Source organism: Nannospalax galili, unplaced genomic scaffold, assembly GCF_000622305.1.
Source record: "Nannospalax galili isolate Female #2095 unplaced genomic scaffold, S.galili_v1.0 scaffold182, whole genome shotgun sequence".
Lineage (NCBI taxonomy): Eukaryota > Metazoa > Chordata > Mammalia > Rodentia > Spalacidae > Nannospalax > Nannospalax galili.
This window is the reverse complement of record NW_008348662.1, coordinates 2,371,766-2,386,708: the sequence shown is the minus strand read 5'-3', so window position 1 is coordinate 2,386,708 and position 14,943 is coordinate 2,371,766. Positions and strand designations below refer to the sequence as shown.

General features: G+C 43.4%; 1 protein-coding gene across 1 annotated transcript; it reads right to left on the bottom strand.

Annotated features, from left to right (window-relative positions):
• On the bottom strand, positions 1-13,778 carry Pdcl3 (phosducin like 3). Its single transcript, XM_008845874.2, has 6 exons — positions 13,642-13,778; positions 10,873-11,005; positions 9,439-9,529; positions 9,031-9,174; positions 7,725-7,933; positions 1-4,317 (listed from the first exon to the last, which is right to left on the bottom strand). The coding sequence occupies exons 1-6, from the start codon at positions 13,645-13,647 to the stop codon at positions 4,172-4,174; spliced, it is 729 nt and encodes a 242-aa protein (XP_008844096.1). The 5' UTR covers positions 13,648-13,778; the 3' UTR covers positions 1-4,171.
• Between the last annotated feature and the right edge of the window lie 1,165 nt (positions 13,779-14,943).

Here is a 14,943-nt window from a genome sequence, read left to right as displayed (position 1 = left end):
ACCAAAAAGTACTGGATTTTAATTTTTAAGACTGTGCTCACTTTAATAAATGCACTCTTAGGGAGTAGGGAGTTTCAACATGTTAAATATTAATAAACAGACACAGAATTAAAGATCTGCTTTCAAAATTAAAAGCCAAAATGGTCAAGTTAAAATAAAATAACCTGACACTTTCACCCGTCCTGAAATCAAGCTACATGATTGCATTAATTTTAAGTACATTCACTCCTCATTTTTAACATCTGTGAAGCCAAGAGTACATCTAAGTTTCCCTAACCAGTAGTAATTGTGATCAAGCTGTCACTGAGTGCCACCTTCTGGTAGGATCAAGGAAGTGCCAGCATCCTAGCTGGAGGAAAGGCATCAGAGCTGCTCATGGGAGCCCTCTTAGGAACGCCTCACCCAATTCCTTTCACTGGCTTTCCTCCCTATGTACACATAAGGATAAACAACAAAAGTCTATGCTTGAATGTCTAAGCAGCTCTTCTAAATGAGTAAGACAGGACCAGAAGCACGCAAGCTCACATTCCACCAGCGCATCCACCCATGTTGTCTGCCTCTCCCAAGGCACACAGCTTGGCTACTCTTGAGCAAACACACACAAGTGCAGTTAATGCCCCAGGAGTAGCCCTCACCTATGGGAGCTAGGATTGGAGGACCCAGAATCCAGGTTCCCATCTGGCAGCTGTGTGTTTTCCAGAGGTCTCCATGTGATCACCTTTCCTCCCCCTCCAGCTCTGTCCACAGCCTCTCCATCAGCCCTCCTCCCTCAGCTGTCTCTCCAGTGGCCTGGAGACTCCTCTAAGCACTACCCAAGCCCTGGCTCAGGCCCTCCCTTTGCAAAGATCCAAGATGACTATGTGGTCCTTTAGTTATGGCATGTTCTTACAGGAACTGAGCACTGCCTTCTTACCCAAATTACAATTGCCATTTTGATGTGATTCACAAGCCACCATACTTTCAAATTAAATCTTTAGCATCATTTTTAAAACTGAGGAAGCTAACATGGAGTGCCTTATATCCTGCACCATTTTGTGATTGGTATCTAGCATTCCTTAATCAATACTGACATAATTAAGAGTCCATCTGGACTCAGGGTTCATTTTTTAACCTAGTATTTTTTCTGTCCTAGGAGCATATGCAGCACCCCTCATTTCATCTAGTAACATTTCTTGAATGTGACAGCGCCTCAGACTCTTCTGGTACTTGACAACCCTGACAATTTGAGTTCTGGTCAGCTATTTTGTAGACCGTTCCTCCACTGGGATATGTTTTTTTTCTCCCCCTTAATTATGAGATTTTGGAAGACCAGAGGTAAAGTGCCCCTTTTCATCTCATATCATGGGCCACACTGTCAACATTGCCTGTCGTGGTTGTGACCTTTATCCCCTTTTCTATATGACACTTCAGAAAGAAGTCACTATGTGCAACCCACCCTTTAAGAGTAGAATGCCAAAGGGCTAAGAATCTACATTAAGCTGGGCATGGTGGTACGGGCCTTTAATCCCAGCACCTGGGAAGTATAGGCAGCCAGATCTCTGCAAGATCAAGGCCTGCCTTGTCTACATAGTGAGATCCAGTTCAGCTGGGGCTACAGGGAGACCCTGTCTCAAGAAAGAAAAAAAAAGAAAAAAAAGCATCTATATTAAGTTACTTGGGATTATGTGTGGGAGGTGGCCTCTTCCTCCTTACTACTTAAAAAAAAATCAGCATGGCTCATGGGTAGACACATCATACTTTAGGTTATAAGCTTCTACTTACTGTGTTGCTCCAATTGTTTGAACTTTACCACTGGGAGCTCTGCCAATGGACGTACTCCCATCCCATCAGTGTGCTTTCATTTTCTTTGTTGTTTAGCATTTCTTTACTTTCTGAAATGACAAGATCCTCCAGGCTCATGTGCATTTCTTGCTGTGGAATTAGACAAACTTAAAGCCTAAAATCCAATATTCGGGGCTGGAGAGATGGTTCAGTGGTTAAGAACACTCACTGTTCTTGCAGAGGACCTGGGTTCAGTCCCTCAACACCCACTTGGCAGCTTACAACCACCTGTAAGTCCAGTTAGAGGATCTGATGACTTCTGCCCTCCTCGGGCTTCTGCATACACACAGTGCACGTAAACTCATACAGGCAAACACACATACACATAAATAATAAATCTTTTCATCTCTAATGCGACAAAAGAAACTGAAAAACAGTGGGAAATACCATAGGCATGTCTCCCAGAATCAGCTAAGCCTTAGACACTGGCAGGTTAGGTTCCAAATCACAATCCCAATTTTAGGATAAAGATGCTGCTCTTTCTCTAAATCAAGTTCAGACAGATGCTGAACAGCTGCCTGGATGCCAGAGCTGTGCAAGCAGACAGCGCTCATTAGCCAAGACCATAGGTACTACAGAACTTTTGCTGTGCTCCATGATTATATCAGTCCACAAGGGCCTTATCTGGCATGCAGGCATGGTTTCAGGGCAGTGTGCACATTTGGATCAAAGTGGTATAGTGAATATTAGAATTAGATCCTGCAAGGCTCTGCAGTGGAATTAAGCCTGAAGTTCTCTACCACCCAGAGACTGCCCACGTTCAAGTACAGCTCTTTTCCTTTTAGTATACAAGTTCAGGCTGAGGCAAATACAACATCAAACGTCTCTTCCCCCGCATTCATTACACTGTCAGCTACCACAGAAATTCTAAAGTGGCAGCTCTCCTGCAAGCCACAAAGAACCACTTACAAAGCCACAAAAATCACAAGATTGTTTCAACCTTGCTATTAAGATTTCATGAACACCTTTGAAGCTAAACCATTACAGAAAGTGTTTTAATCCAGCAGCAATGGCTCTCACACAATAGAAAAATAAGACACTCTGACATACAAACGGGTCACTATTCACTGTTATATCTTCAAATTAGAAAAAAATAAGTTTTACAAAATAATCAGAACTGTGTGTTCTCAGATTCTTTTTTTCTAAGATTCTAATCAGCTATAAGTGCTGAATCATTCAACACAACTATTAGGGAATATCTTCCCTAATTTTTCTGTTATCAGTGTCAATTTGACAGAATTCTGATGCATCAAACATCTTGATACTGTTTTATGGACTGACTGAGCTACAGCTTACAAATGTATATGCTTATACCTTCTTTCTAAGAAACAAATCTAACAATAATCAAAAATAGCTGCCATCTTGGGGCTGAAGAGATGGCTCACTTGCTGCTCTTGCAGGGTTTGGCTGGGTTCAGCTCCCAGCACCTATATAGTGGCCTGTAACTCCAGTTCAAGGGGATCTGATGCCCTCTTCTGGCCTCTGTGGGCACCGCATGCACGATGGTACATATATATATACATGTAAGCAAAACACTCCTTTTTAAAAACAGCTGATATCCTATTAGCCTGAGATAAATGTTATTTTAACTAGAAAAAAGACAGCTGAAAATAAAAACACACCAGTAATCAAAATTTGTTAATGCTTTGATAAAACAGTATTTCAAAAAATATTATCAGCCATTTCTTCTAAATAGGACAGATACTAAGATTTTTTTCCTTAGTGATAATTCTTTTGCTAGTTTTATAAAAGGAAAATAAATAGTATAACTATAGTTTAGTTCCCAATTTTTGCACTGTGTAATTTAGTCACTTTTAACTCCATATTCCTTTTTATACAGCTGCATGTCAAAAAATTTAAATATTTTTAGTTTGCTTAGTAAGAAAACAGATATTTGGCATACTAATAACTGACTTGAATTTTTTCTTAAAAAAATGTTAATAATAAGGAGCTGGAGAGATGGCTCAGCAGTTAAGAGCGCTGGCTGCTCTTGTAGTGGACATGGGTTCAGTTCCCAGTACCCACATGGTGGCTAACAACTGTCCGTAACTCCAGTTCCGGGGGATCCAAAACCCTCTTCTGACCTGTGTGGGCACTGCATGACATGGGTGCACTTACATACATGCAGACAATATACTCATACACATAAAATAAAAATAATAAATAAAACATTTTTTAAAAGAACTGTTAATAATTTAAAAAAGAGTTCCAAGAAATTTAATAGAATTTCCAGTGATGATTACTCCTGAAATATATGAAATTTAAAACATAATGATAAAAGATTAAAAACCAAAAAATCTAGACAATGTCGCCTATCAAGAAAGTTCAAAAAGTTGCAGTGACTGAAGCCTTAGTCACCCTCAGAATCGCTATCCCCTCTTCTCATGGGGACAGAGCCTCGCACTGAGGATAGCAGTGCATCTTCGATGGGCTTCCTAGGGTTCTCCTCCAGGTCTGTCTTGATTGCTCCAGATTCAGAGAGTTTCCACTCCAACTCTACATGACAAAGAAAAAGAAAAGCATATAAGGAACCACAATCCCCTTACTCCAAGTCCATCAAGCCAATTTCTTTTTTTTCTGAAGCAAAAAGAAAAGAAAAAAAATGACCACCAAAGTGCTATAAAGTACCAAAAAGAGAAAGGGGAAAAAAATTAGATTTTTGGGAAGAAAAACACAAAACACTTCAAATGTTCTCCAGATGATAACCAAATCAGATACTACATAAACGTAAACCTTCGTGTGCTGGATAGCTTTAGTGTCAACTTGACACACCTGGGTTAAGGGAGCCTCAACTGGGGAATTTCCTCTATTGGACTGGCCTGTGGCCATGTCTGTGAGGCATCTTCTTGATGAGTGATGTGGGAAGGCCCAGCCCACTGTGGGTGGTGCCACCCCTGGGCAGGTGGGCCTGTGTTGCATAAGAAAGCAGGCTGAGCAGGGGCCAGGGAGCAAGTCAGTAAGCAGCGTTCCTCCATGGCCTGTGCTCCACCTCCTGCTTCCAGGTTCCTGCCCTGAGTTCCTACCTTGGGCTCCCTGATGAACTGTGACCTGGGAGATGTAAGCCGAATAAACCCTTTCCTCCCCAAGTTGGTAGTGGTCAGAGTGTTTTGTCACAGCAATGAAGAAACAACTAAGACACTGTGAAAATTACAATAAAAGAATAAGCATGTCCTCTAACTGCTAGTGTCCTAGCTTTGAGAATTTACCAGGAAAAGAAAAGACATGAAGAATTTAGAGGAAAAAGAATCCCTACAGGTCTGCTGCCAACATGAACTCTAACTTCAGTTAATAAAAAGAAAATTTTCAGCTTCATGTTTGATATTCTACCCTCTAAAGTTAAAGCATACATGTAATCCAAGCAATAAAAAATAAAAACAGAAAGTAAAGACTCAGAACCCAGGAATCAATTTCTATATTCTGCTCTCTTCCCACCAGTAAAATTCCACACGGTGGGAGACCTGGTAAACAAAATCAAGTGATGCATTTTTCATCAAAGATTCCAAGCAGGATTACTTTCTTAATTGGATATTCCATTACAATCTGGCAGCCAATTTTACTTTTGTCATGTTATTTTAAAGTGCCTCAGGAAACAGGGTTTGAATGGTGGTAAACTGGGGCTGGGGGTAAATGAGACAGTCAAATGGTAGTAACTTTCCATTATAAGGCAAAAAAGCTCTGAGGAGCTAATGGACAACACGCTGGCCACAGGTAATAGGAGAGTAGATGTTAATACTCTCACCATAAAAAAAAAAAAAAAGAAGGCAACAATGTGGAGATGATAATTAGCTTGACTGACTGTGATCATGTCACACTATATTTCTACATCAAATCGTCTTGCTGTACACTTTAAACAAATATACCTTTTTGTCAATGACACCTCAATAATACTGGGGCAGGATGCTCCACAAAGATGATTATACACCTGAATATTTTTAGCTATAGGTATCTTGATAGAATGTTGTAGAAGTTTAAAAAAAGAAAGATTAACTGGGCATGGTGACGCACACCTTTAAATTTTGCACTCAGGAGGCAGAGGCAGGCAGATCTCTGTGAATTCCAGGCCAGTCAGGGCTACACAGTGAGACTCTGCCTCGAAAACAAACAAAATAGTTCCAATTCTTGATTAAAAAATATATATGTATGTGTTCTTACACATATATGTTTATATGTATACACACATATACATGTGTAAGTACATACTTAATACTAATTGTCACTCATAACCAAATTTTGGAGTTTGACTCTTAAGAGGAGATTAGCCTGTAAGAGGTTAGTGGCCTACTCATGAGACTACAGTGAGTCTGCACCTCCTCTCAGTCTCTCTCACATGTGCCATCCCCTCCTACTTCTCTGCATTGATACAAAAGAGCACAACATCTTTCCCAGAGGCCACGCAGACATTAGCACCATGCCTTAGACTTCCCAGCCTCCAAAATGGGGAGCCAAAATAAACATTTTTCTATAAAATACTCAGCTCAAGTATTTGTTATAGCAAGAGAAAACAGACTAAGACATAGTCCTACCTTGTGTATTAATTTGTACTATGGTATGTCTTTCAACACTGAAACACAACTGATGAAACTCAGGTATGTGCCTCTGTCCGTACTTTTCAAGGCTGAACATTTTAGGGGTCAAGTACAAAACCATGTTTTTTTAAGAAAATATTTTGTTATTACAATTACTTTTTATTTATGTGTATGAATGTAAGCATACTCATGTCATGCAATGCCTGCAGACGCCAGAAGAGGGCGTCAAATCCCCTAAAACTGGAGTTACAGATGGTTAGCTGCCATGTGGGTGCTGGGAAACTATCCTAGACCTTCTGCAAGAGCAACCAGTGCTCTTAACCAGTGAGCCATCTCTCCAGCCGCAAAACCATGTATTTTCTTAAAAAACAGTAACAACAAAAACATATTTAAAACACATATTTGAAGACAAGTAAAGACAAAGTTGGATATATTATATTCCAATAAAGGGATAAAGAATTTCATCTGACGGAGAGGCTGCTGGCCTCAGAGTCTCTTTCACACACCATACACATTTACTTTAATACCTCCATGGGTAATAGGCATAAAGGAATTAAAAAAAAAAATTCCTCCCAGAATTAAGAAGATTTAGGGGAACTTTAAAATTAAAAGGTATTGAGATTCACCTATTTCTACAGAGAAATATAAATACATACATATATAAGCAAGTATCACTAATAGGTTGACATAACTTAAAAGCACAGACTATGGTCTTAAAAGCTCCAACTAGGGGCTGGAGAGATGGCTCAGCAGTTAAGAACACTGGTTGTTCTTGCGGAAGAACTGGGTTCGAATCCCAGCACCCACATGGCAGCTAACAACTGTCCATAACTCCAGCCCCAGGGGATGCGACAGCCTCTTCTGACCTCCGCTGGCATTGCAGGGCATGGGTGCACTTACCTACATGCAGGCAATACACACATACACATAAAATAAAAAAATAAATTTGCCAGGCGTGGTGGCGCAAGTCTTTAATCCCAGCACTTGGGAGGCAGAGGCAGGCAGATCTCTGTGAGTTTGAGGCCAGCCTGGTCTACATAGTGAGTTCCAGGCCAGCTGGGGCTACAGGGAGACCCTGTCTCAAAAAGACCAAAAAGCTCCAACTAGAACCAAAATATTCAACTGTAGAAACAAAATATATTTGATGTTAATATGAAATACATGTAACTCCAGTGTGCCTTCCTCTGAGAATTACTGGAGCCCAGCTCACTGTTCCCAGTGACTTCATCTGGGATGAGAAATTCAATGTGTTCCTTCTTAATGACCAGTTATACAGAGGCAGAGGTGAACTGGAAAAACTATATGGCACCTATCCAAGGAAAGGGGTGCTCCCTCCCCACACCTCACCACACCCTCAAGTCACCAAGAGCCTCTTACCATCTCTCGTCAGGTTCATGCCGCTGAACACCAGAGGACCAATGAACTGAGCCTTGATGTCACCTTCCAGGTAAACAAATACTGTGGGCAGATTCCTATCAGGATAGTTGGGTATGCAGGTGGTTGAAATCGCTTTGATAAATTTCACGTCAGGAAACTTCCTGGCAAGGTCACTGAAGTGCTGGTTTATCAAGGCACAGAGGGGGATCCTGGAACACAGAAAGAGAAAGTAAGAGCAACTATGATCTCCGAGTACACAGAACAAAGCCCAGCAGCTTATCTATACCACACAAAACCCCAGAAGGGCTTTGAAGGTGGCTCGCAACATCAAGATGAAATTCTAAAAAGAATCATTCTAGGAGCTGCAGAGATGGCTCAACAGTTAAGAGCACTGGCCGCTCTTGCAGAGGACCCAGGTTTGGTTCTCAGCACCCACATGGCTGCTAACAACCATCTGTAACTCCAGTTCCAGGGACTATGACGCACTCTTCTGACCTCCATGGGCATTATATGACACAGGTGCACTTACATACATGCAGGCAATACTCATACACATAAAATAAAAAATAAGATTAAAAAAGAACCATTCTAGTATGTTCAGGAAAGTGAAGAACTTCAAATCTAAAGTCCAATTTAATTTAATAATAATTTTGAAGAAAAAACAGCTTTGATGTAAAAGACAACTGCTATATTTTTCTGTAAGGTTGAATTAGAAAACAGTAGTGAAGACTGAGGATAAGTGATGCATGAAACAGGTCAGAAAGCATTTCCTGCCTTACAGCAATTCCCAAACAAGTCCTGTGTACAGTTTAAGAACAAGCCTGAGCAGGCGATAAACACTGGAACCTACATCCCTGCTCAAAAGTGATCTCAAGATCACACTGGGCACCTGCAGGAGTGGTCGCTTACACAGAATAGCTTGGGAATTCCCTCGCTCCCTCTCTCCCTGACAGGGTCTTACAATGTCACTATGCACCCCAAGCTGGTCTTGAACTCATGATCCTCCTGCCTTAGCCTCGAGTGGTAGGATTGCTGACATGCACTGCCACATTTGGCAGAATTTTCAATAAAAGAAAATCAAGTCTTCATTCTATGTTTTTCACAAAGGCACATTATTCACAAATATTAAAAGTCTTAAGATGAAAACTGAGCCTTAAGGTTTGGCCAAATCAGCCACAAAAGCAAAACACACAAGTGCAAGAAAAATGCACAAAACCCAAAACCTTTTATGTAGTTTGAGCCTAATGCAGGCTGAAGACAGGAACTCAAATCAACATTTTATCGACCACATGAAAGATTGGCTCACCCTTGTTTGTAAAGGTGTAGGACTACCCATAGGCCCTCGCCAGCTTTGGTAACTTCTTGAACATAATCCTTTCCTGAGATTTCCAAAACTTCTCCAAATTTATTCTTCAGCTGGGATGCTTTCCACTCAGCCAGTCTTTGCTGCCTGCACAACAGAAAGAAAACTCTTAAATACAAATGTGTACACATGCACAAACCCACGCATGCATCTTTCAGTAGGAAACCCTTTTAATAGTCCAGGCTTATTTATTTTCCTTGTAGCAAAAGTCTAAGATGAGTTCATTGAAATTTGTAGTATCATTGCTTAACTGAAGTCACTTCCAAACGTTAGCTCTGGCAGAAAACTGTTTCAAAGCACACATTTTCTTACCACACAATACACCACACTGTCTCTCTGGATGGCACTCACCTGTACATTTCAATAGCCCGTTCATCCTCCTCATTGAATTCATCTTCATTATCCTCCAGTTCTTCCAAAGTCATTTCTTCATAAGTTTTCACTGAATTTAGTTATGTTGGCAAAAGCAAAAAAATTATAAAGATGAATGAGCACACAAACATCTCAGTGTTTTGTCTTTTCTCCTATACATACACACACAACCTTGAAGATCCCAGCCCACCTAGATGAAAATTAAGGTATTTCACTAGTAAGCCAGAAGCTGAGGGTACTTTAAAAACCAACTTACTGCAATATTACTGCCTTATGACTTTAAGGGCACAAATGAGAAGTTCCCCAGACAAGAGTCATGTCTGCCTGAAGCTGCCTGCTCTGACTGTCAAGTACATTCTCGTGGGCTGGGTGTCCCAACAGCTCTACTATCATCCAAGCAAACAGAGAGGATACTGGGTCCTTCCCAAATACACCCTTCCTACAAGTGATTATCATGTCCTTCTTGGTCATTCCTTGGAAAGAGCAGACAGCTCTACCTTTTTTTGTAGTCAACTGCTATGAAACTCTCCACTGCTCTCTCCCAGCCACAGCGGCCTCCTCATGGATTTTCTAAGATGCCAGACCTGCTTTCCACTTCTTGCAGGAGCTCGCCTCCCTTCACCTCCTTCAGACCTATTCAAATGCCATCTTCCTGGTGAGGCCCTCTCTGCACAATTGAGAATGGCACCTACTCCATCTCCAACCTTCCTAGCCCTTTCCCAGTCTTATTCCCTTACTATTTCCACTAAAATATAAATTTCACAAAGAGAGAATTTTGTCTGGCCTGTGTTTCACTAAATCCCTATTACTCAGAACAAGTGACACACAGAAATCACATTAACATGCACTGGATACATTCTATTAAATCCTCCTCTAAATGACCTTTCACTTATAAAAAGGGAACAAAAGAACTAGATGTTGGAAGTTCACAGCCCAAAGGCAATTATTTACAACTATGATTCCTGGGCCTCATACACAGTCTCATTAGGCAGGGATCTGGCATATCTGTACCAACAGTAAGGGAATCAGATGAGGTAGTAAGGCTTCCTCAAATTAGGCTATTTTCATCAATAGTCCTAGCTATCCACAAGATTAATAAAGTGCAATCTCAAAAGAACACGAACACTAAAACCTCAACAAATTTCTACAACATTGTCCAATGTAAACCTCAGACCAGAAAGTCATGAGCTCATGTGATACAGACAAGGACAGGGGCTGCAGGGTGCCTCTGAGTCCCCCTACCTTCATAGCTTGCTCCCTGCTGTGACACACGCCTAGCCACCACTCACAGTGGGGAAGCCTCCAGCTCTGTCTCCTGGATCTTGCTCAGGAGATTCTTCTACTATGGCAATTGGTGTCTCAGCAAGTTGTTTCCAAACCCAGACACCGAACAAAGAAAGTAAGCAAGCTCACCCACTGACTGCTGTAGGATTCGCTGCTCCTCCTTTTCCAGTTCTTCCTTTTCCAATTCTTTCAGGCTTTCCTTTGGGGGCAGGATGCCCTTTTTGCGTAAGATGTCATTCCACTCTGTGTCTGCATTGGGGTCCTGGGACAGGAAGGACAGGCATAATGAGGGCAAAGACCAGGACAGAAGGCACCACGTCGGGCAGAGTGAAAGCTGGGAAAGGGAGCAGGACGGGAGTATTCACACTAAATTACTCTGTGGCCTATTTCTGAGACTATGAAAAGACTTGCTTCCCCCACTACCATCTTCACGTGGAGCTAGTCTTGGAGCAAAAATCAAGATCTGATGGGCAGTTCAACAACAAAACAAAAACCTAGCTTCTGATCGGTATTTTTATTCATGACATAAACAAATGTTATTAAAAACTTTAACAAGCCAGACTTGCCTTGATTAATATATCTCTTAACCCTCAGCAGAGAAGTTTCCTTCTACAGCAGATGGTGATTGTGCTGGATAGCTTTAGTGTCAACTTGATATACCTGGGTTGAGGGAGCCTCAATTGGGAAACTGCCTTCATTGGGCTGGCCTGTGGCCATGTCCATGGAGCACCTTCTTGATTGTTGAGTGATGAAGGAGGGCCCACAGGGGCCAGGGGAACAAGCCAGTAAGCAGCATTCCTCCATGGCCTGTGCTCCAGCTCCTGCCTCCAAGTTCCTGCCCTGAGTTCCTACCTTGGGCTCCCAGATGAACTGTGACCCGGGAGATGTAAGCTAAATAAACCCTTTCCTCCCCACGTTGGTACTGGTGAGTGGAGAAACAAACTAGGACAGTGATTAACAGAGAACTACAAGTAGCCAATGTGCAGAGACTAAGAGGCTGCAGAGTGCTTATCCCTGAATAGGACACCTATATCAAATGTCTACCTCCCAAGGCCCGGGGATCATTGTGGAAGAGGGGGTGGAAAGACTGTCAGAGTCAGAGGAAACAGACATCCACAAGGAAACAGTTTTCCAGGCAGCTCAACAATGACCCACAGGAGTGCACAGCAATGGTAACAGCATTTACAAATACCACATAAGCTCAAGCCAGACAAAATCCCAACCACAGATGGCAGGGAAGTAAGAAACCCCAACCCCATCTGAGGAACTACTGGCAACCAATCACTGTTGGGAAGGGGAGATTCAGTCTCATTTAAGGGGGAGACGCTTAGTAGGCTGACTAGCCTCCAGTGGATGAACCCACACCAAAGGGCATTTGGCGACACAAACCTGACTCTATAGACCTTTAAAAGAACAGAAATTTGGTGGGGGATTAGAAAGGGCGCACCGATATGGGAGGGGAATCTAAGTATGATCAAAATACATTGTATGAAATTCTCAAAAACTCAAAAAGTAAAAACTTCCACAAATGTTATTTAAAAACTTTTAACAAATTTCTCTGACATTATCAAAAATGAAGTAGTGAGAAAGTCAAGTGCTTTTTAACACTGACAAGGACTGTGGGGCTGGGCGTGGTGGCGTACACCTTTAATTCCAGCAGTCGGGAAGCAGAGGCAGGTGGATCTCTGACTTCAAGGCCAGCCTGGTCGACATAGCAAGTTCCAGGCCAGCTGGAGCTACAGAGAAACCCTGTCTCAAAACAAACAACAAAAAACAAAAAAACAAAACAAAAAAACCAAGTGTAGGTGAGGTATTCTGAAAGAACAAACTGACCAGGAAAAAATGTGTACAAAGTGGTTTTAAATCCAGCTGCCCAATTTATACTGGTATGCATGGTTTGGCAGAAACACTGCTAATGGGGCTGAGAACATGGTCCTGAACATGACCTCAAGGAAAAGACAACCCAACAATGGGCAACTCTAGCCCCATCTCTGTGTCACATTCTTGCCCATATAGAGCACAAGAAAAAGGAAGCTGCCTTGGAGATTCCACTTCACCATTTAGAAACATCAGGCTTGAGGGTGTAGACCACCTCCTCCAATCGCCAAGGCCTGTCTCCCAAGCTGAGCACACCCCATCTGCATTCCCCAGCTACCATCCAGAATCCTATTCAGGATTTTGGAGCACAGGGAGATGAAGGGCTGGGTCTTTGGACAGTGACAAAATGTGGTGGTCAAAGATTTTTGCACTTAAAGGCTATTTCTATGGAATTTTCTAACACTGCCTTTGGGCTTTTGTTAGATTCTGTTAGCAAATTCCAGCTACAATCAACAGAAACCCTTACTTAGACTGTTCTGATTTTATTCATTTTGGAAATTAACACTAACTGAGGGTCAGGGCTCAGCTCTGGAAGCCAGGAAGCAAAGAAAAGGGGGCACCCTAACCAGGAAAGCGTTAAGCCTCACTCAGCTCTAGGAACTCAAAGATTTCGGGGGCACTAGTTTACACGGTGCTGGGGGACCCCTCGCTGTAAGCTTCAGCTCCCTTGTATGATGGGCCCATCACACACCTGCAGAGGTGCTTACTCAGGAAGTTAACACGAAACAACTGTGACACCCGAGGTCTGGCAAGACCTTCATTGGCTCAGTTGGAGACCGACACCCCCCCCACCCGCAAAAAAAGGGCAAAGATTTGCTGGGCGGGCTGCATCCAAGCCGGCGCACCCAGCCCACTGTCCGGGTGAGAACGCACCCCTACCGCACTGCGCTTGCGCGTGGCCTCCTCCTGCGCGGCCTCCCTCCAGCCTGCGGAGCCGGAGTCATTCTCGCAGACCTGGCGCCGGAACTGGCGCGAGCCCAGCAGGGCAAACGACAGCGGCCCGCACCCCACCACGCTCACCTGCATCTTGCCTCCAGTCGCTCAGGACAGCCAGGACCGAGCGCGGACACGGTCGGCTCGGCTCCACGCAAGCGCGCAAGCGCGGCCCCACCTCGCCGCCCCCACGGCCCTTCGCCCCGCCCCCAGGTGCGAACTAGGCGGAGCCAGCGGAAGCCGGGGCTCTGAGTCTGCGCGGTGGCCTCAGGGAACAGGCGCGAAAGCTGTGCGCATGCGCGAGGCGGGATGTGCCTCGGGTGGGTGGGACCAGCAGGGTTGATGTCACCCGAGGCTGATCCTGTACACTGCCTTATTAGGGCAGGTCTCCGGCCCCGAGTTCATGGGGCTGGGCAGAGGAGGTACCCTGGGTACGTGTTCTAAACCTGGCTTTGTCGACTAATAAGTCAGAAATGAATTGTCTGTTAGTGGCCCCATGCTACGACTGAAAATGATACAGGTCACCTGGAATTCATCCACCATCATTTCAGTGTTGGACATGGCAAATTACTCATAAAGCTTATTTATGGAGCCTAGAACAGGCTTCCAGACAGGCTGAGAATGCAAGCTCAGTGATGGAAAATTTGCCTAGCGTGGGGTGTCCCAATGGTGAAAGTCGTTTTATCTTACTGAACACCAAGAGACACATATATGTCAATCAGTAAAAATGTAGGCAGCTAGGTTCCAGGCTTGTGCCTATGCCCCACTCCAAATAGAGTTGAGATCAATATTCCCTGGTATTGAAGGAAACATCCTACACACCTGGGCCAATTTACTGTGTCCTGGCAGTGAAGCAAAGGCTGGTAATTGATAATTCCCCAAACACACTGCAAGGCTCACAACCTTGGCTTTGAAATCACCTAAGCTTCTTCTGAAACTGTAGCTAAAGGGTGTGTTACCTTACTCTTACAATCCTAATGCTCAGGAGGCTGGGGCTGGAGGATCACTGAGAATGCAAGAGTAGAGAGTGAGACCCTGTATATAAACTATGGAAACCTGCAGATACCCTGGGGCGTAATTTCGAGACTGTTAAGGTTCAGATAACCCTGTCCCTCACCAAAAGGATCCCAAGGACTTCTGTTCCTGAGAAAAGGGAACCTAGCTGATAAGCCTTCTCTTGGTCTTTGAAGTCAAGAGAAGCGGACTTTTCTCCACTGTTCGACCAACACAGCAGGCTTCCCCTTTGATCTCTAAAGAGAACAGGTTTTAACAGTTCTGTTCCGCCCTGACTTTAAAAAAAATACATCTTCCCCCCTTCTACAGGAAGCAGAAGCCTCCCTTTTTAAAAGACCCCAGCTCAAGACCCAGGCAGACATTTTCCCTGCCCGG